The sequence below is a fragment of the Dasypus novemcinctus genome, chromosome 18 (assembly GCF_030445035.2).
Source record: "Dasypus novemcinctus isolate mDasNov1 chromosome 18, mDasNov1.1.hap2, whole genome shotgun sequence".
NCBI lineage: Eukaryota > Metazoa > Chordata > Mammalia > Cingulata > Dasypodidae > Dasypus > Dasypus novemcinctus.
Genome location: NC_080690.1, coordinates 76,093,816 through 76,119,400, shown reverse-complemented (window position 1 = coordinate 76,119,400; position 25,585 = coordinate 76,093,816). Strand labels below are relative to the sequence as shown.

At 44.2% G+C, this 25,585-nt stretch overlaps 1 protein-coding gene across 2 annotated transcripts in view; it reads left to right on the top strand.

The window, feature by feature from the left end:
• Positions 1-267: 267 nt before the first annotated feature.
• The window catches only part of LOC105744231 (zinc finger protein 677-like), a 38,783-nt gene continuing 13,465 nt past the window's right edge, over positions 268-25,585 (top strand). Inside the window, exons 1-2 of one of the 2 annotated variants that reach the window (XM_058280740.2) lie at positions 268-436; positions 24,053-24,179. In XM_058280740.2, the coding sequence (XP_058136723.1) occupies positions 371-436; positions 24,053-24,179 (193 nt within the window). In that variant the 5' untranslated portion in view covers positions 268-370. Of the gene's footprint in view, positions 653-24,052; positions 24,180-25,585 lie in introns of both variants that reach the window. The other variant, XM_058280739.2, reaches the window with a different exon arrangement.

Below are 25,585 nucleotides of genomic sequence, written 5' to 3'. Positions count from 1 at the left end.
ATTATAACTTGATGCCTTTTCTTCCAGAGCTGCTTTCATCCTTACACCTACACGTGTACACACACATCCATATATATATATATTCCTTCATGTCAAACCTATTATTTCGTTTCCTTCCACCGGTCCTAGGCTCCGGCCAGGCCACGGTCGTCCATGAACCAATGGCAAATGGCAGAGACTGGACTTCAGGTACCCAGACCAAGCGGAAAAAACAAAATAACTAAAATGCAGGTGGGCGTGGCATAGCGCAGCCAATCACGGCGCGGCAGCCCCTTAAAGGACCCGGCCGCCCCCGCCCGCTTCTCCTCCGCTCCCCGCCTCCGCGCAGGACGGCGCTGACGGCTGGGTGACCCGACGCGACCGAGGCAAGATGGCGGCGGCCGGCGGCAACGCCGCGCTGCGCCCCGTGGCTGTGCCCCGCAACCAGGATGTGCAGGTCGGGAGGCTAGAGGGGTCTCGGGAAAGACGTGGGGGGACGTGGGGGCCCGGGCGGCCCGCGCGGTGGACTCTCCGCAAAGATCGGGAGTGGCCGAAGGGGTGGCGACCAATCAGCGTCCTGTTCTCATTCCTCTGGGTCTTCGGAACCGATGAGACGGCGCCCGGAATTGGATGTCGGCGCAGCAGAGGGCAGGACCGAGAGCGAGCCTGGAGGGTCCGTGACCTGCCGAGTGCGCGCGGAAGCCCCGGGGCTGGACAGCCTGTGCCGGGGTGGGGTGGCGGGCGGGTGGCTGGGGGGGCTCCGGGCTCGGCGGAGGCCACCCTGTTGTCCCTGGAGGGGGAGGGGGATGCGTGAGTGGCTGTGCGTGGGGAGGGGCCGCCGGCCTCGCGGCATCTGGTGCCTTTGCTCCTTCTCGGTTCAGCCGCGGGGCCCCCGCGCCGTGGGGAGACCCCCGGCCTGGGCCGCCTTCGCCATTCTGGTGGACCTGGCGCCGGTCCCAGCGGCATCTCCCACCCGCTGCGTGACCTTGGGCGAGTTACTCCACGACTCTGAGCCTCTGTTTTCCAGCAAATGTGGGCTAATAACAATGCTCCTGGCCTCGGTGGGTGGTTGTGAGGACTGATTGCTTCAGTACAAGTAAAACTCGGCGTCTGACCTTTTGTAAGGACCAGACAGTATCAGCAGTAATGTGTTGGGAATGGTGGGTGAAACCTCCCATCTTCCCTTGTCCTCAGTTTCCCCGTTATAAAACCGAGGGGTGTGTACTCGGAAATCCTCCAAAAGCTGCTTCGAGGTTCTGGGCACATAACTGATACTGGAGGTAGACAGTGCTCCCCTTTGTCAAAGGGAAAACATCACCAGATGGAGTTAAACGGGCAAGGATGGCTTTATTCAGTGGCTGTTACAGCAAGCGGGGAGAGAGTAAAACTCAACTTCCTGGAAACAAGTAGCATTTTAAGGGCTGGGGTGGGATGGAGGAAAAAGCCTGGGAAGATAGCAAGGGATGAGTGAGGGATTTGTGGATGTTGCAGATAGAACTCCTTGTTTCCACAGAGATGGGTGAGAGATTTACTGAGGTCGCCATCAGGAACACCTAAATGGGAATTTTTCTTTTGCCTTAATTAGGCCACCTGACTGCTGTAAGGACCTCGAGAGAGAAAGAGGGAGATAAGGAGCTCCCAGTTAGGAGCCCCTCAGGGGCCTGGTAGGCTGGTGAGAGGGAGAGGGGGAGGGGAAGATCTGGGGTGAGATTGCAAGTTACAATTGTCAGGGTCTGAAGTTGTCCTCTTTCTATTTGTATTCCTCCGTGTCCCCCACCCAGTGCAATTGGAGTTTTTTTCCTCTGCAGTCTTAGAGCTGTTAGGTTAGTCAGGGCTCAGGAAGGAGCAGTGAGGAACCTAGGAACTGAGCTGGCAGTTTGTCGAGAGGAAGGAAGACAGGCTTAGCTTGTCCTCCTGGCTCTTTGATTTTTTGCTGATTGACACGGGCAAGCTAGTTAAGCCTTGGGTTCCTCTTCTGTCAAATGGGCATAATTATGTAGTTGGTAGTACAGTTGTATGAATTGATTTGTCCAGTAAACCCCTCTCATGAGTCAGTTATGGTCCTGGGGCAATATTAATGACATCACTTGCTCCACAGGAGACAGGTGTGAAGCATGTGGACACAGCTAAATATATTTGCCTGGGTGAGACATGGTGGGCAGGAAGCAAAGGATGTGACAGGGATCAGTGAACATCTGGAGCCTCTCTGCACTGTCCTCAGCACAGGTTGACAGCAGGGAAGAGGGTGGACAACCTGTCCTGGCGTCATGGAGCTTATCATGGTACTGATGGAAGATAGACAAAAACAAAACAACAAGTAAATTGGGTAGTATGTCAGATGGGGATCAGAACTATGGAGAAAAATAAAGAATGAAGAGGTACAGGGGTGCAATTTTAAAACGAGTGGTTAGGGCAAGTGTCCTAGTTTACCAGAGTACCAGAAATGGGTTGGCTTTTATAATGGGGGTTTTATTTGGTATGAAAGCTTACAGTTCTGAGGCTGTGGAATGTCCAAATCAAGGCATCGTCAGAGATACTTTCTCACCGAAGGTGAACTGCTGTTGATCAGGCGTGCTGCCTTGTGAAGCAAGATGGTGGGCATCTCTGCCCAGGTGTCTGCCTTCCCTTCAGGATGTCCTGACTCTTGGAGCTTAGCTGTGGGCAAGCAGGCATAGGGCTTCCTCTCTTCAGTCTCTTGGGGCTTCTCTGCCTTTCTGCAGCTGTGGGCAGACATGGAGTCCTCTCACATAGCAGGATCACATACTGTTAGTTTCTGAGACCAGCAGGAGGGTGGAGACTCACCGAGTCATGCCTTTCTAACATAGTCCAATCAAAAGTGATCTCAAATGGTCTAAAGGGTAGTGCCATCAACGGGTACCATACCCATAGGAATAGATTAGTTTAAGCACATAATCCTTTTGAAATTCAACAGAAGGCCTTGCTAAGAAGGTGACATTTGAGCAAGGCCCCATGGAGGCAAGGAAAGGAGCCATGAGGCTCTTTGGGCAGAGGGCACAGCAAGTAGAGGGTGATATGGGGAGGGGCCATTTCAGGAGGGCAACCAGGGACAGCCTCGCTTGGTGGGTAGGAGCCTTCCTGGGAGAGGAGCTGGACATGTAAGGGTAGGGTTCTCAACCTGGGATGATTTTGTCCCTCTGGGGACATTGGACAATGTCTGAAGACCTTTTCAGTTGTCACAAGTGGGGCTGGGGGTGCTACTGGCATCTAGTGGGTAGAAGCCAGGGATGCTGCTCAATATCCTACTGTGCCCAGGATGACCGCAGAGCAAAGAATGACCCACCCCAAGGGGTCATAGTGCTGGGGCTGCCAGCACATTCTAAAGGGACAGCCCTAAGAAAGAGCAAGTTTGGTACCTTTGGTCACTGTATTTTCTGGTCACTGAACTTATTTATTTTTTCTTTTCTTTTCACTTCTCATTTTTAAAAATTTGTTTATTCAGTTTTATTGAGATATATTCACATACTATGTGATCTATCTAAAGTATATAATCAAGGGCTTTTAGTATCATCAAAATATTGTGCATTCATTACCACAAAAGTTTTAGAACAATTTCATTGCTCCAAAAAGAAAACCTCCACACCCCTTAGCATTCCTTCCCCAGTCCTGTTAATCACTCATCTAATTTCATCTTTATAAACTGATTTATATTTACCTTTTATATGAATGGAATCATAATATGTAGTACATTGGGTCTGGTTTCCTTCACTTAACATAATGTGGCTTTTTTTGTCTGATATTAATATGTCGTAGTATTATACTACATTTGAGTTTACTCAGAGGCTTTATTTCTCTCTCTTCCTTAAGGTTTTAGTGACAGGAGGCTGGGCATTACTGTTGTTCTTTGATTCTTGGTTCGGGCTGTTCAGGGTGTTTAGGCTTGTCCCTGTTAGGTGCTCACCTTTGGGCCCAGGACCCAATAATGGGTTGCAGACCTGCTTCCTAAGGCCTTGGGGAGAGAGGCTGCCTAGGCTTGAAAAAGACTCTCATTTATTTACTTTTAATTTTCTCATGTGCACTACCTTGACCTGCCAACAGGTGGCACTCCTTGGCAGCCCTCATTCAAAGCCTGGTTGGAGTGTGTTCACTGTGATCAAAGTGATAGAGGACCTGCCTGGAGGCTCAGAGCCTTGTAATTCAGTCATTCTCAGAGGCAGTTCTCTAGCCTTTGCTGGCCACTCCCTCCCTTTTCCTTACTCCAGGAAGGAAATAATCCCACTCCCCTCTGCGTCCTCAACAACCAGTTCCAGTTAATAGAGAGGGAGATTGAGAGGGCTGGAGATCTTTAGTCCTTGGCTGGCTCCGAGGGCAAACAACCGTGTGGCCCCACCTCACCTGGAGGGCTCCTGGGACACAGACCAGATTTGTGGATCAAAAGCTGAGTCACCAGCACCTACAATCTGATTTATTGGACTTACCACACTCAGCTAAGATGGAGGTGAAGAAGGACAACCACCACACCATGGAGCCTAGAGTGATTACAACTGAAAATGGGAGGATTGCATCCAGCATCCAGGTGGAATCTGAGCCTCCTCTTGACATAAAGGTGCAATGGACACAACCAATCCAGTGTCCACATAGAAGAGGTGGCATTGGATTGGGAAAAGTGGACATAATGGACAAAGGGTATGGGGAAAGGCAGGAAGAGATGAGAGGTGGAGGCGTCATCGGGACATGGAGCTGCCCTGGATGGTGCTTCAGAGGTAATCACCGGACATTGTAAATCCTCACAGGGCCTACATGATGGAATAGAGGAGAGTATGGGCCATGATGTGAACCAATGTATATGAGGTGCAGAGGTGCCCAAAGATGTACTTACCAAATCCAATGGATGTGTCATGATGATGGGAACGAGTGTTGTTGGGGGGGGGGGGAGAGGGGGGGTGGGGGGTGGGGTTGAATGGGACCTCACATATATATTTTTAATGTAATATTATTACAAAGTCAATAAAAAATTAAAAAATTAAAAAAAAAAAAAAGCTGAGTCAGCCTTAGGCAGTGTCCCTCTCTCTCCCTTTTCCTTGGGAGGCAGCTCCTTGGGCCCCCTTTGTCAGTAGTTACCTGCCCCAAGGCTGAGAATTGAAGTGTCTGTAGTGTAGAGGGTATGGCTGCTGTGGCTTTTTTTTTTCCCTTTTGTGAATTATTGGGGATTGAACCCAGGACCTTGCACCTGGGAAGCAGGTGGCAAGACCCTGAGCTATGTCCGCTCCCCAGCAGCTGTGGCTTTTCACTCACAGCTTAGCCTTCGCATTCTTTTCCTTTACCCCTCTCTCCTCTGGGTAGTGCCAGCCTTCCCCTTATGTGTGTCCTAAACCTGAGAAGATTTTTCCCCCTAGGCTGTTTCTGACTGTCCTCTAGCTATTGTTCTGAGAGAGAAGAGTCTCGTGTCTTTCTAGTCCACCATCTTTCGTTACTTTTTAAATATCAGTTTTTATCTTATTCTGTAGCTCAGTAGTCTGACACACAGCTTGCAAGGCTACAATCAAGGTGTCAGTAGGGCCATATTCCTTTCTGGAAGCTCTAGGGGAGAACCATTTCCTTGCCTTTTCCATCTTTAGAGGCTTTCTGCATTCCTTGGCTTCCTCCATCTACAGAGCCAGTGACGTTCCATCTCTGATATTTCTTCCATAATTGCCCCTCCCTCTGACCACAGCCAGGAAATGTTCTCTAGATTTAAAGATCCGTTTGATCCAGTCCTCCCAGATAATGTCTTCTCAGAATACTCACCCCTGGTCACATCTTCAGTGTCCCTTTTGCTTTGTAAAGAGCATAATCAGTGGTTCCAGGCATTGGCTTCTGGACATTGTGGGTGTGTGTTGTCATGAGTCTACCTCGCACAAGTGACTGTGGTTGGAAGGTGAAGATTGAGCGGAAAGTGGTGGGAGCTAGAGGAAGGGAGGGCATGTGCTTTTTTTTTCTTTGTCAATTAATTTAGCTTTCTTTTTATTTTCGTTTGCTGTTAATTTTCCCGCATTGAGTCAGTGAAGACGAACTGCCCATTCAACAAGTATTAATACCTATGCAGTGTTAGGTACTTGTCTGCGTGATTAGGCTGCAGCAGTGAACAAACCATGCAAAACATCTCTACCTTGATGGACATAACATTCTCGTGGAGGCTGACAAACAAATCCAACATAGAGGCAGGGAGATGGTGTGAAGTTCCATGGAGAGGAAGGAAGCAAGAAAGGGAGGGAGAAGGGGAGGAGCAGGGAGTGGGTTACAGTTTTAGGTAGAATGAGCAGGGAAGGCCTTATGAAAAGGTGGCATTTGGGCAGAGAAGTGGGGGAAGGGAGCAGGCCCCTTGTATTCCAGGCAGAGGAGCCCATTGCAGAGGTCCTGACACCAGAACATGCAGCCTGTGGTCTGGAAAGAGCAGGAGGGCACTGGTGGCAGAGCCAGGATATGAGCTGTGGCTGTTCGGAGATGGTGAAGAAGCACCGTAGGGTCAGATCCGGGAAGGACCTTGTGAGCCATCACTTGAACCTAGAATCGGCAAAGAGGCACACAAGGGCCCTAGATCTGATTTTGTAAAGAAACCATTTGTTTTTTAGCACCTCTGGCAGCATTTGTGCTACAACATCAGAGAAGAGTTGACTAGTTTCAACAGATATGGTCTGGCCCTCAAAACCTAAAATAGTTTCTATCTGATCTTTTACATCAAACCAGATGCCAGTGACTGCGGGCCTTTACTGGGTGCTTGCTCTATGCTGGGTGCCCTACAGAGGCTTTAAATCCTTCATGACTTCTCACCACACCTTTAAAGTAGGGTCTGCTTAGCCCCAGGTTCCAGATGAGACTGAAGCATAGGAAGGTGGAAGTGGGTCAAAGCCCTACAGCTAGAGCAGAGGGAGGAGCTGGGAAATAGGACCTGACAGCACAGAAGGGAGGGTTTGAGGTGGGGCAGGCCTTGCTGACTTCTATTTCTAAGCCAGATACTTTGTATTTTAAAGGAGACAGTCCAGGATACTAGAAGAATGTGGGATTTGAAATCATACCATTCAGCAAACGTTCTCTGAACACCTCTTATGCATCAGATTCTGATGTAGGTGCCAGAGACCCAGCAGGGAGCAAACTAGCACAGCAGCTGCCCTGGTGGCACTTACTTTCTAGAAGGGGAGGCGACCATGGCCTGTACTGATGGCAGTGGGGAAAGCCGCTGAAAGGACCAAGGAGGCAGGAGCAGGGGCCGGAGCAAGCCCAGGGCTGCTGCTCTTGACAGGGCTGCTGGGGAAGGCTTCCCTGAAGAGGTGCCCTTGAGCCGGGGCTGGAGAGGAATGAGGGAGCAGAGGAGGTGGGAGAGCGGCTGGCAGGGGAACAGCTGGGTCAGGGCTCTAGGGGGGAACAGCCTGGAGACCAGTGGGGGGAGCAGGGTGGGAGGCAGAGGCTGGGCCAGGCAGCTGAGCTAATTTAGGAGCCCCAGCATCCCCAGGCCTCATCCCAGGTGCATCTTTACCTTTCTCAGCCTCCGTCTGCTCCGTGATGAAAAGGGGGAGAGGCGTGCTTACCTCTAGGACTGGGAGGGTCCCCATGAAGTCCTCGGGAAATGCTTAGCTCAAGACCTTCATGCTCTTTAGCCAGGGGTCTTGGTTTCCTGGGGCTGCCGCAAGGCATGACCACAAACTGGGCAGCTCAGAGGAACAGAAATTTGTTCTCGCGGTTCTGGAGGCCACAAGCCCAAGATCGAGGTGTCAGCAGGGTGGTTCCTCGGGGGGCCCTGCCTTCCCCAGAGCTCTGGGGTTCCTTGGTGCTCCCCGGCTGGCAGGTGCGTCATCCATTCTCCTGTCATGTGACTGTCCCGTCTGTGTCTCTCTCTTCTGCATCTTAGGAGGACACTGTCTCTGCGTTTAGGGCCCACCCTCGCTCTAGGATGATCTCACCGCGAGATCCAACTTAGTTCCACCTGGAAAGGCCCAGTTTCCAGTAAGGACGCATGGGCAGGTACTGGCCATGTGTCGTGGACGCTCCTGTCAACCTCTCTATTACCCTCCAGCCCTCTCAGCTCTGTGACCCTTGGCCTTTTCATCCCTCTGGGAAACGGGGCTTATCATAAGTCTGGCCTCAGGGTGGTCGTGAGGATTAGCTGAGCTCATGCATGTGAGTGCTCAGCCTCGTGTGAGCTGTGGATGGGCTGCTGGCGTAAAGGGCAGTGGACAGGACGCTCAAGGCGCTGGGGACAGGGGCAGGAGGTGGGAACTGAAAGTGCCGCTGAGTTGGCTGCTTAGGACCCAAAGGATGTGTTTGCTACTGCCACTACTCCCACCAGTGCTACTCGGTGACCTGGGCCACAGCCAAGTAAATTGGGTTGCAGCTTCTCGCCTGCCTAGCGAGGTTTGCAGGTACTGTGGGAACTTGCCCTTACCAGGTTTTGCATTAATTACTGGCAGTTCTTAGTCCATTGGGAGCCTTTGCTTTTAGGAATGCATAGGGCTCATTTTGGTTTTATTGAAATGTCATGTACTTATAAACTGACTGTAGATGTCAGGTACTTTTGATGAAATGAATGTATATTTTACATCTGAGAAAATAATCAAGTAGATGATTATGGATAAATTCTAGAAAATAAGAGTGGGGTTTTTCCCCTTTGAGGTGAATATTATCCCTGTATAATGCATGAGTGTGACATTTCCCATCTTTCCTCAGTGATAGACTTGCTTTATTTGCTTTAAATTTGATGCAAAAGTGAATATGATACAAAAATATATGCAAATTATTTGTGATGAATGCATTTAATTTATAGCTCTTTAAAATGTGTGTATATGGAAGACATTGCTTAAAAAACTGGTTATGGGAAGCGGACTTGGCCCAATGGATAGGGCGTCTGTCTACCACATGGGAGGTCTGCAGTTCAAACCCCGGGCTTCCCTGACCAGTGTGGAGCTGGCCCATGCGCAGTGCTGATGCACGCAAGGAGTGCTGTGCCACGCAGGGGTGTCCCCCGCGTAGGGGAGCCCCCTGCGCAAGGAGTGCGCCCCATAAGGAGAGCTGCCCAGCACAAAAGAAAGTTCAGCCTGCTCAAGAATGGTGCTGCACACACGGAGAGCTGATACAACAAGATGATGCAACAAAAAGAAACACAGATTCCTGTGTCCCTGACAACAACCGAAGCGGAGAAAGAAGAACACGCAGCAAAATGGACACAGAGAACAGACAACTGGGGGGGGGGAAGGGGAGAGAAATAAATAAATCTAAAAAAAATACATCTTTCATATGGAAATAAAAATCACAAATTTTTTTTAGAAATTGGTTATAATACTTACTGTTCTAATCTTAAGAATTTGCCAGTATTAGATTTTAAAAACTGAATGAAAGCACTGTAAAACCACTCTGCTCTTACTTTAGTGTAATTCAGTAAAGTGTTTGTGGCTCAAGCAACTGGGCTCCTGCATACCACATAGGAAGTCCCTGGTTTGGTTCCCAGTGCCTCCTAAATAGGCAGGCGCCACAAGCAGGTGCGACAACCTGACAAAACTAGATTATGCAACTAGAGACACAAGAAAAAAACACAATGAGAGATACAACAAAGAAGGGAGTGGACGTGGCTTAAGCGATTAGGTACCTCTCTTCCGCATCCAAGGTCCAGGTTTCAGTTGCTGGTATCTCTGAAGAAACAAGAAAGATGAATAGACACAGCAAGTGTAAACAAAGAGGGGATGGGGAGAAATAAAATAAATCTTAAAAAAAAATATATATATGTAAAATCCTTTTAATTTTCACATTAAAATATTGTTCCAAATAACTGAGAATAAAGATAAAATTATTAAATATATTTAGTAATTGACCTTAGGCAAAATACAGGATGTCAACCAGTATATGTCCATGGTATTTCAATTCATTTCAAGAAGTGTGAAATAGAAAAACATATCAGATATGAAGAAATAAAATGAATTTATATCTACGCAAACAAAAGTTTTTCTTCTAAAGCAGTTTCTCAGCCCCTGCACCCCCACAGCCCCTATCAGTCCCAATGAAGTTCCTTCAACTGAGCCCTGGGTTGCTCTGCCCGCGGGAATGGAGGATGGAAAATGAGGGGAGGCAAGACGACTCCTCACATGCTGCCATGGGAGTTTCGCATTTCACACCCTTGACACCCTTGTTTCATCACCTATGAAGCCAACTGCAAAGCTTCCTCAGTCAGACAAGAAGTTCTGCTGGCCTGGAAGGAACCCCTCAGCCTTCCCGGCTCCGGCCACAGCCGACGTCCGGCACCCGACGCTGCGTCGCCCCCGACTTCCTCACGGGACGCAGGCTCCACCCGCCCGCAGACGGAGCTGGTTCACCTCAGCGGCTTTGAACTTGTGGCCTTTTCTGGGCTTCCAAGAGCTCTGAGCTCTCACCCGACATTGTGCGAAACAATCACGTTTAACGGGGAGGTCGGTGAGGCACTCAGTCCCCAGCCTCCCCCTACCACGTCACGGCCCCGCGCACGCGCAGACGCCTGCGGGACTGGAAGCAGATGCCGCGGGATGACCCGCGTGTTTGCGCGTGAGGATGTCCTTCCTACCTGGGGTCCCCGCACCCGGTGAGTTCCTGCGCCACTGTGAGACGTTCGGAGGCCGGTCGCTCCCCTGGGGATCCCAAGCTCCGCATCCGTTTCCTGTTAAACTCTCTGAGGCGGCCCCCGGCCCGGCCTTTACGCTTTCCGCCGCCTTCGGCCGTGTGGACGCAGCCTGCCGCGGGGTTTTCCTGCTTAAACTTCACTGACCCCCATTCTCCGGCCATCTGTGCAGGTGAAGCTCCCACCCGGGAGATGTGCTCACGCCCTTCACCACCGACCCGAACCCCAGCCTCGTCCCTCGAGGACAGTGACGGCCGCCCCGCGCCCCTGGGGGCCCCAGGGAGCTGGGGCCCTGCAGACAACACCCCTCTCCTGAGTCGCCCCTTCCTCGGGTCCTCCACCGTCGCCCCCGGCCTCCCTCGCCCCCCCCCCCCCCCCGGTCCAGCCCACGCCTTGGGGAGACCCCTCACCCCAGCTCTGGGAGGTGACCCTCACCTGTTCCGTGACCCCGTGTTTCCTCTGCGCAATTCGCGTCCCACTGGCCACCTGACTGGTTGTTTGCATCCCCAGTGCCCAGTGGGAAGTGCTCTTCCTGGGCAGGGGACGTGGGGTCCCTACCTGTGAATGTGCAGGGCAGGGTGGGGGACTGGTGGAGTCGGGGAGGGTGAAGGAGCGGCTGTGGGAGAAGGAGAAAGCCTGTAAATCCAGGGAGTAAAGGCGGAATGAGGGCGAATCAGGGCAAAGAGGGGATGAGTGAAAGACTGTCACAGGAGTGAAAGACTGAAGCCGAGGAGGAAGCAGAGGAGAAAGGGAAGTATGAGAAATCTAGAGGAGAGATAATCCCTGAATTGGTTTGTAAAATCGAGTGCATGTCAGTTTGGTATTTTACCGGGAGAGGATCCCTGGTTGTAATTAGAATCTTAAATGGTTCCCTTCCTCAAATAATGAGAATCACTGGATAAAGGCAAAATCATAAGGTTCAGAGGGAAAGAGATCTTCCTTCCTGCTTTCCTTTCCCTCCCTCCTCTGTCCCTCCATCCCTCTGGCTCTGTCTCTGTGGGTGTGTGTCAGGAACTTCCCCACTGAGCAGTCTGTGCATCCAGGAGGCTTCTCTTTCTGCAGACTTTAGACTCTTTCTCCCACAGAAGGTCTACCAGCCTCAGGCCACACAACCCAAGATGGTCAGCTTGCCGAGATTCTGGTTAAACTTTACATGCAATTGGAAACCTGGGAACTTCAGCCCCTTAAGTGAGGGTTGTCCCAGAACGTGCACCAGTGTCACTCTGACCATCTTGGTCATTTGTCCACTGAGTACCTCTGTAGTCTACTGTGCAGCAGTAATTTTGTAATGATATGGGATAAAACCTTGGTAAAAAGCTGAAAAATTTTGCTGGGCTTTATCCAGGTTGTTTTTGGATAATGGATAGAGAAAACCCTTTTCGGTTATAAATGGTCATACAGTTAAAGGAGGTACCAAAGACCCCTAAATCCTAAGACTGATGTGCTCATTCTCTCACATGACCCCAAGTTCCTTGCTTCTCCTACACATCATCATCACATATAGCTCTGCCTCCTCTGTGCCTGTCTTCTTATGGCTGATCACATTTGGAGGAAAATATAAACCCAAATTCACTGGTCTCACTTCAGATTCCTGACCCAGTTTCTCTTGCCATTCCCTTACTCATCTATTCTATACCTTTTCCTCTAGAGCCACTCAGAAATCCATTACCTCCTTCCTAATCTCTTCTTTCAAAGACCTTGTTTCTTCCTCCATGGAAGCCTTCAGAGAGAACTTCCCTAACTGGGTTGCCCACTTGCTTCAGACCTGTGTCCTCTTCTTGGTTGTTGTCTGGGGATGGTCTGGCCCTGCTCCTGGCTGCTGCCAACCCTGAGATTTTGTAGAAATCTCCAGCCCCACTTGTAGTCTTTGAAGAATACCTCACCATTCTGCCACTGCATCAGGAACTTAAAAAAACTTTTTTTTTAAATTAGAGAAGTTGTAGGTTTACAGAAAAATCAGGTAAGAAAACTGTTTCCATATACCCCTCTATTGTTGACACTTTGCATTAGTGTGGTATTGTATTAATCAGTCAAAGGGGTGCTGATGCAATGTACCAGAAATCTGTTGGCTTTTATAAAGGATATTTATTTGGGGGTAGAAGCTTATAGTCACAAAGCCATAAAGTAAGTTACTTCCCTCACCAAACTCTGTTGCCACGTGTTGACGCAAGATGGTGGGCAATGTCTGCAAGGGTTCAACCTTCTTCTTCCTCTTAAGGCTCCGTGGTCCCAGCATCTTCTGATTTCAGCTGTAGACTGGCATAAGGCTAGTCTCTAACTTTGGGGGCTTGTTTTTTCCAGGCTTAGCTGCAGCTGTAGGCTATCAGGCTCATCTCTCTTCCTGGGGCCTTTGTCTGTGAAGCTTTCTCTCTCTCTCTTTTTCTCCTGTGTATTTACTTCCCTGTCTTTGATTGAGCATTCATTTATATAGCCCAAAGGTAGGGTGGGGTGGGGGACTCAAACCGAGCTCCCCTAATGATGTGGTCAAATAAAAGCCCTAATTTTGATTTAATAAAGTAAAAGTGAAACCTTGAATCTAATACACCCAGAAGAACAGAACAGACCTGTTTACAAATACAATCCAATATCTATTTTTGGAATTTATAACCAATACCAAAGTATCAGAGCTACCTCTGTTAAACCTGATATAGGAATATTAAAATTGTACTATAAAGTATAATTCATAGGCTCCATTAGTTATATTTTCTCCATATACCACTCTGTTATTAACATCTTGCTTTAGTGCGATACATTTGTTAAAATTCTTGAAAGAACGTTTTTATGCTTGTACTAGTTTTTATCGGCCATTTCCTGTAGGATCCACTGTTGTACAGTACTATATTTTATCTTTTAATTTTTATTATAGTAACACATATACAACCTAAAATTTCCCCTTTTAACCACATTCACATATATACTTCAGTTCTCTTAATTACATTCACGGTGTTGTACTACCATGACCACTGTCCATTTCCAAAACTTTATAATCAACCTAAGTATAAATTCTGTACAAATTGAGCAGTTGCTTCTTGTTCTCCACCCCCAGCTCAGATCCTAGAATATTCTAGATTCTGACTCTATGAGTTTTTTTTATTTCAAAATCAGTGAGATCATATACCTTATGCCCTTTTGTGTCTGGCTTATTTCATTCCATGCTGTCAGGTGTATGAGGATTTCATGCCTTTTTAATGCTGAATAATATTCCATTGTATGAATATACCACATTTTGTTGATCCATTCATCAGTTAATAGGTACTTGGGTTGCTTCCATTTTTTGACAATTGACAATAATGCTTTTATGAACATGGATGTGTAAATACCTGTTTGAGACCCTGCCTTTTTTTTTTTTTTAAGATGTATTTAGTCATCCCTCCCCCTGTTGTTTTGTGCTTGCTGTCTGCTTTCTGTGTCTCTTCACTCTGTGTTTTGTGTCTGCTTGTCTTCTCTTTAGGTGACACCAGGAACAGACCCTGGGACCTTCCAGAGTGGGAGAGAGGTATTCCATCTCTTGTACCACCTCAGCTCCCTGGCCTGCTGCATCTTTTATTGTCTCTCCTCTGTGTCTTTTTTTGTTGTGTCTTCTTGCTACACCAGCTTTCCACATGGGCCAACACTCCACATGGGCCAGCTCTCCACATGGGTCAGCTTGCCTTCACCAGGAGGACCTAGGCTTCATATATGATAGATGGGAGCCCATTTGCTTGAGTCACATCTGCTTCCCAAGACCCTGCTTTCAATTCTTTGGTTATAGACCTAGTTGTGGGATTGTTGGGTCATGTGGTAATTACATGCTTAGCTTTCTGAGGAACTACCAAACTCATCCACAGCAGCTGTACCATTTGCACTCCCACCAGCAATGAATGATTGTTCATCTTTCTCCACAACCTCTCCAAAATTTGTAGTTTTCTGGTTTTTCTTTTATTTTAAATAGTAGTTGTTCTACTGGATATGAAATGATATCCCATTGTGGTTTTTATTTGTATATCCTTAATAGCTAGAATTGTTGAGTGTCTTTTCATATGCATTTTAGCCATTTGTATATCTTCTTTGGAGAAATGTGTATTCAAGTCTTTTGCCTATTTTTAAATTGAGTTGTTTGTCTTTTTATTGTTGAATTGTAGGATTTCTTTATATATTCTGGATATTATCAGATATGTGGTTTTCAAATATTTTTCTCCTACTGAGTAGATTATCTTTCTATTTTTGTGATAAAATCCTTTGATGCACAGATGTTTCTAATTTTGATGAGTTCTCATTTAACTACTTTTTCTTTTGTTGCTTATGCTTTGGGTGTAAAGTCTGAGACACCATTGCCCAACAGAAGATCCTGAGATACTTCCCTGCATTTTATTCTAGTTTTATAATCCTACTTCTTATATTTAGTCTTTCATCCATTTTGATATATGGTGTGGGAGAGGAGATCCTCCTTCATTATTTAGTAGTTTTACCAGCACTATTTGTTGAAGAGACAGTTGTTTCCCAGTTGAGTGGACTTGGCAGCCCTGTCAAAAATCAGTTGGCTGATCACACAGCAAATGGACACAGACAGCAAAAACAGCAGGGTGGGGAAGGGGGAGGGGAATAAGTAAAAAAAGATTAATTGGCTGTAAATGTGAAAGTCTGTTTCTAAATTCTCAGTTCAATTCTATTGGTCTATATAGCTGTCCTTGTGCCAGTTCCATTCTGTTTTTGTTTTTGCTTTTTTTTAAGATTTATTTATTTTTTGTTTATCTCTCTTCCCTACCCCCACCCCTACCCCCCCAATTGTCTGCTATCTGTGCCCATTCACTGTGTGTTCTTCTGTGCCGCTTCTATTCTTGTCAGTGGCACCGGGAATCTGTGTCTCTCTTTGTTGCGTAATCTTGCTACATCAGCTCTCCATGTGTGGTGCCACTCTTGGGCAGGCTGCACTTTTCTCATGCAGGACAGCTCTCCCTATGGGGTGCACTCCTTGTGTGTGGGGCTCCCCTACGCGGGGACACCCTGCGTGGCATGGCATTCCTTGCATGCATCAGCACTGCATGTGGGCCAGCTTACCACACAGGTCAGGAGGCCCTGGACCCCTGGACCTCCCATGTAGTAGGCGAATGCTCTATCTGTTGAGCCAAATCCACTACCCTACCATTCTGTTTTGACCACTGTAACTTTGTAATCAGCTTTAAATTCAGTAAGTGTAAGTCCTTCAACTTCGTTCATCTTTTTCAAAACATTTTTGGCATTCAAGACCCCTTACCTTCCAAGGAAATTCATAATTGTCTTTTCTGTTTCAGCAAAGTAGGCTATTAGACTTTTTATTGGAATTACAGTCCTTGTATAAATCATTTTGAGTAAGATTGACATCTTAATGATATTTAGTCTACCAGTCCATAAACATAAAAGGAACTCTTCTTTGACTTCTTTCTTTAGTTTTTTTTTTTTTTAAGATACATAGGTCACAAAAATGTTACATTAAAAAATAAAGGAGATTCCCATATACCACACACCCCACACCCCCACTCTTCCCATATCAACAACCTCTTTCATCGTTGTGGCACATTCTTTGCATTTGGTGAATACATTTTGGAGCACTGCTGCTCTGCATGGATAATAGTTTACGTTGTAGTTTGCACTCTCCCCCAGTACATTCAGTGGGTTATGGCAGGATATATAATGTCTAGTATCTGTCCCTGCAATATCATTTAGGACAACTCCAAATCCCAGAAATGCTCCCACATCATATCTCTTCTTCCCTCTGCCTGCCCTCAGCAACTACCATGGCCACTTTCTCCATACCAATGCTACAATCTCTTCCATTACTAGTCACAGTAATTCTAAAGTAGAATACCAGTAAGTCCACTCTAATCCTTATTTTATTCCTCCATCCTGCGAACCCGGGGATGGTGATGTCCACTGCATCTCTGTATCGAGAAGGGGCTTAGATCCCACATGGCTGATGGATGTGATTCTCCTTCTTGGAGTTCTAGGCACTCTTAGTTCCCTAGTGTGGTGGTTGACCATCTTCACCTCCCTGTTAGCTGACCTGGGTAAGTCCAACTAACTGGAGAGTAGGAGTTGCAATTCTGCTGAGGTTCAGGGCCCAGCTGGCACATGGCCAGTGTAGAGATTCAAGTCTTAGGTTCAGTAAAAGTGGCAGAAGAGGTGTGTGTAGAAAGGACGCATCTGAGTCCAACTCCATCACACTCAGGAACACGAATTTTTTTGACTTCTTTTGGCAATATTATATATAGTGTTCCGTGTATAAGTCATTTGCATCCTTATATATACCTATTCCAAGATATTCAGTTCTTTTAGTTGCTATTATAAATGGAATTTTTTTCCTTGACTTCTCTTATTGTTCTTTACTGGTATATGGAAACAGTTCTATTTTTGCATGTTGACCTTTTACCCCGCCACTTTGCTGAATTCATTTATTAGCTCTTGTAGCTTTGTTGTAGATATTTTGGGACTTCCTATTTATAGGATCATGTCATCTTCAAATATTGAAAGTTTATATTTTCTTTTCCAGTTTAGATATAGTATTAGCAGAAGGGGTTCTGATGCAGAGTACCAGAAGTCTGTTGGCTTTTCATAAAGGGCCTTTATTTGGGGTAAAAGCTTACCATTACAAGTCCTAAAGAGTCCAACTCGAGGTTTCTTCCTCACCAGGGATAGTTGCCAGTCTCTGCGAGGGTTCATGCATCCTTCTTCCTCTTGATGATCCATGGGTTGCAGCTTCTTCCAATATCAGCCAACAAATATTTCAACCTAGTCGTGAAATGTACAAAATCTTAGAAGCATACGAAAAAACCTACACGGTCTCTAGAAGAAAAAGAAGAGCTTCAATAGACTAGTTACAATAAGGAGGTTGAATTAGTCATCAAAAACCTCTCTCAGCATCCCAGAACAGGTGGCTTCACCTGTTTGGAATGGCTTTGGATGGCTTCCAGTCATTCCAAGAAGAATTAATACCAATCCTCTTCAAACTCTTCTAAAATATCGAAGAGGGAACAATACCTATCTCATTCTATATGCCAACATTACCCCAGTTCCAAATTCAGATAAAGATATAAGAAAAGAAAATTAGAGAACAATTTCTCTTATGAATATAGATGTAAAAATCCACAGAAAAGTACTTGCAAATTGAATCCAAAAGCACAGTAAAAGAATTACACACCATAATCAAGTGGGTTTTATACCAGGTATGCATCAGTAGTACAACATAAGAAAACCAATTTATCTAATATACCACATTAACAGAATGAAGAAAAAAAAGCACCACATGATCATCTCAATTGATACAGAAAGGTATTTAAAATCCAGCATCCTTTCTTGATCAACTCCCTCCCTCTTTTTTTTTTTCTCTGAGGATTTTTGGCCTCCACTTTCTTCTCTGTTAGGGGAAGCCAGATCGAGTCAATCCAGAAAGGTCTTTCAATTCAGAGAATTGCTTTGTATTTAGGTGGTCCAGCCAACAGAAACTGGATTGAGTGCAGATATCTCTTACCAACAATTCTGCCACAATCTCCCTCTCTTTTTTTTACTCCTGAGGGACATCTTGTATGCAGCATGCAGTTTGAGTCAGCAGATTTTGTTTTGCCCTTGGTCTCTGCAGACTTGTGTCCCTGTGCCTGGGTATGCTTTGGGTTATAAAACCCAAGCTGTATAAGTCTACACCCATAACAGGAGGGACCTGGGCCATGCTGCATCTTCATGACAGCCAAGCTGCCATGGGATTAAATGAGTGGGAATGGTCTGGATTCGCTAGTTCAGGACAGAAATTTCCTACCTGTTCTTAGAAATTATTTTTCTTTTTCTTCAGTTTTGTGTTTGTGGAGTTATGTCTCTATCATCCTCCAGACTTTTAAGTAAGAGGGATTTGTCCTTGTATTAGCTGAATCTGAGAGGAGATTTTTCCAGGGAATGTCTTATGTCACAGTGTTGAAGACATCAGTTGTGTCAGTGAATACTGGATTAGTCAGCAAAGGGGTGCTGATGCAAAATGCCAGAAATCTGTTGGCTTTTATAAAGGGTATTTGTTTGGGGTAGAAACTTACAGTTACCAGGCCATAAAGCAAAAGTTACTTCCCTCACCAAAATCTGTTGACATGTGTTGGGGCAAGATGGCTACCCATATCTGCCAAGAGTTCAGGCTTCCTGGTTCCTTTCTTCTTGGGACTTGTTAATCTCCAGGCTTAGCTGCACTGCTCCTCTGCATTTTTACTTCCTGGGGTTCCAGCATCCAAAACTCCCAACTCTGTCCTTTGCCATGCCTTTATCTGTGAGTTCCCACCCACCAAGGGGTGGGGATTCCAATGCCCTACTGATGTGGCCTAATCAAAGCTCTAATCATAATTTAATCAAGTGAAAGTGAAACCTCAAATAGACCAGATCATAAACATAATCCAATATCTATTTTTAGAATTTATCATTAATATTGAACTGCCTCATATACCTCTAGGGAATTATTTCTGTAAGCATATACAGATGATAATGTTGCCCTGTCTTAAAACAAAACCAAGATAAGTATTGAGAGAATCAGTAGGAGGAAAGATGGCAGGATAGGGAGCTCCACGATTCAGTCCTTCATCCAAAACAAGTATTAGATAAGAATTGTATGAAACAACTATTTTGAAATTCAGGAGGCCAGAAAAACACTCTTCTCCATGTTTTCTCCATGCAGCAGCTACTGGTGCCCTTCACCCACTGTTACAGCAATCTGCCTTGGGCTTTAGTCCCTGGCTAGCTCTCTGATTAGAGATAGAAACGTGAAAGTCCTTACATCCTCTTCCCCAGGATGATGGATGGTCCCTACCAATCACTGATCAAGAGTTTTGATTAGAGAATTCAGATCCCTGGGCGCCAGCTCTGAGGGCAGCTATTGTTTCAGCCTTCCCAAACAAAGGCAGTGACAGCTCTTGTTTAAGCCTCCCCTGGACAGGGAAGAAGGCAACAGAGATTTGAAAACTCAGCACTTCCTCAGGGCTGTGGGGGACAGTTAGCTGAAGGGCTGCATTTGCTGGGCAGGCCAGGTAATCTCAGTTTTGGGGAGCTGTTGGGGGTAGTACTTGGCACCCTTCCTCCCCCCCCACCCTCACTGGACACATTGGAGCCAGTTACCATCCATTCCATTGTTCTCTAGCTCTGTTTGACCTGGGAAAAAACTGACTTGGGAAAGTCCTCTACAGAGTGCCCCTCCTCCCAGAATTTGTTCTCCCTGCAAAAGCAGATAGAGAGAAATGAGTATGAAAGCTATATAGGCGTACAGTCTGAGACAAAGTCCTGCCAGCTTCAAATACTAAGGAGTGGATGGTCTGTCTTTTGGGAAATGGAGTGTTCAACTAAACTCCTGTAAACAGGAACTCTAAAACAACTAAGAAGCAGAAGTCCAGGAGAGGGCAGAGAGGCCCAGAAAGTCAGAGAAAACCCTGCACAGTGGTTTTGCCTTGTGCATGCCTTCCTGATATGAGGGCTGAAGCTGAAGTAAACCCCTGTTTTATCACCAACTACTTACAAAACCAAGAAACGTATGCTAAGAAATAAATACCTGAGTTAACACTTTAAAACAATAAACTGTACAGTGTGCAACAAAGAGTACAAGACAAACAGGAAATAATGGCATATCCAAAAGAAGTGGATAAAGTACAGAAAACACCAGTGAAGAAGTTGAGAATGTGGACATACTGAACAAAGCCTTTCAAAAATATTTATCTTAAAAATGCTTAAGTAGATGAAGGAAAGTACAGAAAAAGAACAAAAGGATATTATTAAAACAATGAATGAACAATATGAGAGACTAAGTAAAGAGATAGAAATTTTAAACAGAAGTCAAAAAGACAACTGAAGTTGAAGGCCACAATAATTGGAATGAAAAATGTCCAAGAGGTGATTCAAAAGCAGATTGGAGCTGGCAGAAGAAAGAATCAGTGAACTTGGAGAAAGTGCACTTAAATGATTCAGGCTAAGGATCAGAAGGAAAAAAAAGAAATATTAGAAGTGAAAATAGCCTAAGACAGGTATGGGACACCATCAAGTGCACCAGAATTCACATTATGCAAGTACCAAAAGGGGATTAAAGAGGGAAAGGGGCAGAAGGAAAAGTCAAAGAAATGATGATGGAAAACTTCCCAAACTTCGCAATGACTTGCTTGTATACACCCAAGAAGCTCAGAAAACCCCAAACAGGATAAACATGAAGAGAAATGCATTTCTTCATATATTGGATACACTATCAAATGCAAAGGAGAGAGTTCTGAAACCAATAGGAAAGCAACGTGTTTCATACAAGGGTGTCCCAGTTAGAATGAGTGCTGATTTCTTTTCACAATCCATGGAGGTAAGAAGGCAGTGGGTTGAAATACTTAAAGTTCTGAAAGAAAATAAGTGTCGGTCAAGAGTTTATCTCTGATGAGACTGTCTTTCAAAAATGAGAGATTAAGGTATTCCAAGGTATTCTCAGAAAAACAAAAACGGATGGAGTTCATCACCACTAAACCTGCCTAAGTGATGCTGAAGGGAGTTCTGTAGAACCAGTAGACCGTGGCTTAAATCAACATAATGAGATAAAGACCTGTGGTAAAGGAAAGCATTTTGGTAATTATAAAGGCCAGTATTATTGTATTATTTGGCATGTGTATTATCAAAAGAATTGAAACCAGGGGCTCAAATAGATATGTGCACACTGATGTGCATAGCAACGTTATTCACAATTGCCAGAAGAAGAAAGCAACCCAGTGTCCCTCAACTGATGAATGGATAAACAAAATGGATAAGCAAAATTGTACATACCTACAATGGAATATTATTTACCTGTAAAAAGAATGAAGTTGTCATGCATGCACCAATGTGGGAAACCTGAAAGAAATGTTGAGTAAAATAAGCCAGGAACAAAAGTTCAAATATTATATTATCTCAATGATTTGAAACAATTAAAACAAATTCCTAGAGTCAGAATCTAGAATATAGGTTACCAGGGCACAGGCTGAGGATTGGAAATGGGGAGTTAAGGCTTACAATGCATAGGGATTCTATTTGGAATGATGGAACTATTTTGGTAAATATCATGGTAGCACAATATCGTGAATTCAGGTAACAGTACTGAAATATACATCTGAATATGATTATAAGGGGAAATGTTAAGCTATGTAATATGGTAACAGAAAAAGATTTTTAAAAATAATTCTTGAGGAAGCAGATGTAGATAAGTGGTTGAGCACCTGCTTCCCATGTATAAGGTCATGGGTTCAATCCCTGGTACCTTCAGAAAAAAAAGTCCATGGAACCATACTATACACACAGTAAACCCTAAGTTAAATCATGAACTATCATTAAAAGTGCAGTTATCAAATGTGCTCACATCAGTTGTAACACCAATACAAGTTGTTGCTGTGGTAGTGTATGGGAATTCTGTATTTTGTGTGTGATTGTTCTATAAACACACAACTTCTCTAGTAAAGGGGGAAGACCCCAAAGCCTTTTATTCAGTACATTCTCTTTCATTTCCTACATTCTTGTATCTTTAACACAAAAAGCTCATCTATTAACTATGTCTTCTCATTTAGTAAGTGCCACTTCTCTTTTCAATTTTTTGAGGAAAATATGCTAGCAGCTTTTTCTTCTATAACTCTGAAGTTTCCTGCCTAATTTGTTTATTCGTACTCACACAGGGGATTATCATGGGAAGGCTTTCCAGCCCCATGGATTGGACACAGGAGTGGGTCCCGTGGTGCAGAGAAAGTACACAATGGGGTTTCTTTAGAACTGGACATCTGTATGCCCTGTTAGTTCTCCATAAAACAGAATTAATGAAACTGCATTTCATTAATGTGCTGGATTCAAGTGCAAAACACTGGAAAACTCTATAAAAGAAAGACAAGGAAAAATCTGCTGTGCCTGATTTTATAATGTATTTTAAGCTAAACAAATAAATCATTGTATTTCTGGCTCCAAAATATTAATGGTTTGGAATAGAGTAGAAAATTCAGAAACTGACAGCAATGATACAGGATGTTTTAATCCATAATTGGATTTAAAATATGGAACCCAACTAATGGCTAATAGTAAGAGGTTCTTTAAATCATTCTCACCACATAATCTCAAGTAGTCCATGGCATTCATGTAGGGACTCTCATGCAGCAGGTGCTTTAAGTGCAAATGGCTATAATTCAGCAACAACACTGGTGCCATCAGAGCATTGGCTCACATTCTAATTGCACCATTGTTTTTTGTTTTTAACTAGATTATCTAGAATAATGCTGTCAACCTCGATTCAAATAAGTACAATTTATGTATGTTCAAAGTACCAAAAATACTAAAGTACATATGCATATAAAATGATAGATGAGAAAATTCATCCAGGAAAATCTCTCATTCAGAGATGACTAATTTTATTGCAATTAATTGTGTGTGTCTGTGTGTTTAAGCATGCCCAGGAGCACATGGTGTGTACAAAAGATGTATTGCCATTTCATAAATAAGTTCAATATAAACATTTGAAAATATGTCTTAAATGGTTTCCATGGACTTTTCTATGTTATCAAATTAGTGAGTTAACACATATAAAAATAGTAACTCATTTTGTTTGTGTGTGTGTTTGCATGCATATAATGATATTTTATCATTGTTCACTTGCTTGAGCCACCTCAGCTCCCTGCTTTGTTGTGTCTCTCATTGTCCTTCCTCTTTGTGTCTCCATATTACATCATCTTTTTGCATCAGCTCACCATATGTGCCCATTGCGCCAGCTCAACGTCTTGCTCATTCTCTCCAGGAGGCACCGGGAACCAAACCCAGGACTTCCCATGTGGTAGGCTCAGTCACTTGAGCCATGTCCACTTCCCCACCAGCATACTTTTAATGCTGTATGTGTTACTTAACTGTGATTTTTTGGGTTCAATTTTAAAGCCCAACTTCCTGGATTAGGTGTTGGTCCTGCCATTTATTAGCTGTTTGATCTAAGGTAAACTCCCTGCATGCTTCATGGCTCAGTTGTCTCCTCTTGAATGTAGAATTTGGACTTCCTGTAATAAACTTTTATGTAGGAATTAACTCAAGTAAAGCATTTAGAGCAATGCTTAGAATATGATATATGATGGAAAACTGCTATTCATTTCTTTTGCTGTATCCTAAACAATTTTTAGATTCTGACCTTTCTAAATGACTGTGAACTTTGTCATCCCTAAAGATAACCACTCCTGTTCTAGCTTATCTAATAATTGACTATCATTTGGTGTTTACAACATCATATTTTTATTAGCATTTAGAGGATCCTCTGTTGAATTTTTTCAGCTGTATGCTTATTATCCACAAAAACTTGAAATCCATAGTGATTTAATGTGTATTTCATATCCTTTGATGGAAAAGTATGCTGAAACAAAATAAGCAATATATGGCTTGCTGAATATTATTTTATGTGGATCTGTCAAAACACTCATCAGTTGAGTTGATCCTTACATCTCCTTTCCTTTTGTGGGAGGGTGAGAACTCTCCCCACAGCCACTTGGTGAAATGTGTTTTTCATTTCAGGGACTGTTGACATTCCGGGATGTGGCCATAGAATTCTCTCAAGAGGAATGGGAATGCCTGGATCCTGAGCAGAGGTCCTTGTACAGGGACGTGATGATGGAGAACTACAGAAACCTGGTCTCCCTGGGTAAGGATAGTTTCCTTCCAGAAGTCAGAATGTGCCCTTGGGTATCTTTGTAATTTTTCTTGTGAGCCACTTGGGATTCTCAGCCTTACTTAAATAAAATTAAGTTGTGTTGATTCCAGAAATGCAAAGCCTAATACTATAGCATCTAGACTTTAAACATACACGTCATGCAAGATTAGTGGTAGTTCTAAGAACTTGAATATGCACAAAATCTTATGCCAAACATTTTTCTTAACAGCTTTATTGAGCTACAATTCACATACAGGTCACTCACTTAAAACATGTATTTCAGTGGTTTTTGCTACATTGACACATATTTGCCTCCCATATAAAAGAAATCCCTTAGCCGTTAGCTATCACCCTTCTATTCCCCCATCCCCTCCAGCCCTGAGCAACCTATATTCTACTTTCTGTCTCTGTATTACCATAATTGGGATATTTCTCATGAATGGATTCATATGATATATAGTCTTTCATCACTGGCTTTTTTCTTTAGCATCATGTTTTCAAGTTTCACCTATGTTGTAGCATGTAACACTACATCATTCCTTTTTTTTTTGACTTTTAAAAAAATTTATTGAAGTACATCATTCATACATAAACATACATAAACAATAAGTGTATAGTAATAGTTGTGAACTTATAAAACAAACATATAACATCATACAGGACTTGTACCTCACCCTACCACAAATAACTTGCGTTGTTGTTAAACATTGTTAACTAATGATAAAACAGCATTGTCAAATGTTACCACTATCCAAAGTATTTTACCCCCAACCCATGCTATTATTATTATTTTTAATATTATTTATATATGAACATTCATAAACAATAAGTGTATAGTAAAAGTTGTGAACTTGCAAAGCAAACATGCATAACATCATACAGGGGTCCCATACATCATCCCTCCACCAACACCTTGCATTGTCGTGAGACGTTTGTCAAAATCTTACTACTAATTATAGTCCTTATCTTACATTTGGTGTATTTTCCTCCAAACCCACCCTATTATTACTTTTGAAATATATTTTTATAACAAAAGTTATAAACTTACAAAACAATCATACACATGTGCAGAATTCCCAAACAATACAACTCTATCAACACACCACGCTGTGGTAGAACATTTGTTACAAAAAAGATAATATCATTTGATTGTTACCACGTCCATAGTGTATATTTGACACACATTTTCCAAACTGCCCCATTATCAACACAGTACATCTTTGGCATAGATGCAAGAATATTATATTATTACTGCTTACCACAGTCCATAGGTCACTTCAGTTTTATTTTTTTCATGCTTCTCCACATTCCCAACACCTGCAATAGTGATGTACATTTGCTCTAGCTAACAAAGGACACTCTTGTATCTGTACCATCAACCGCAATTCTCATCCACC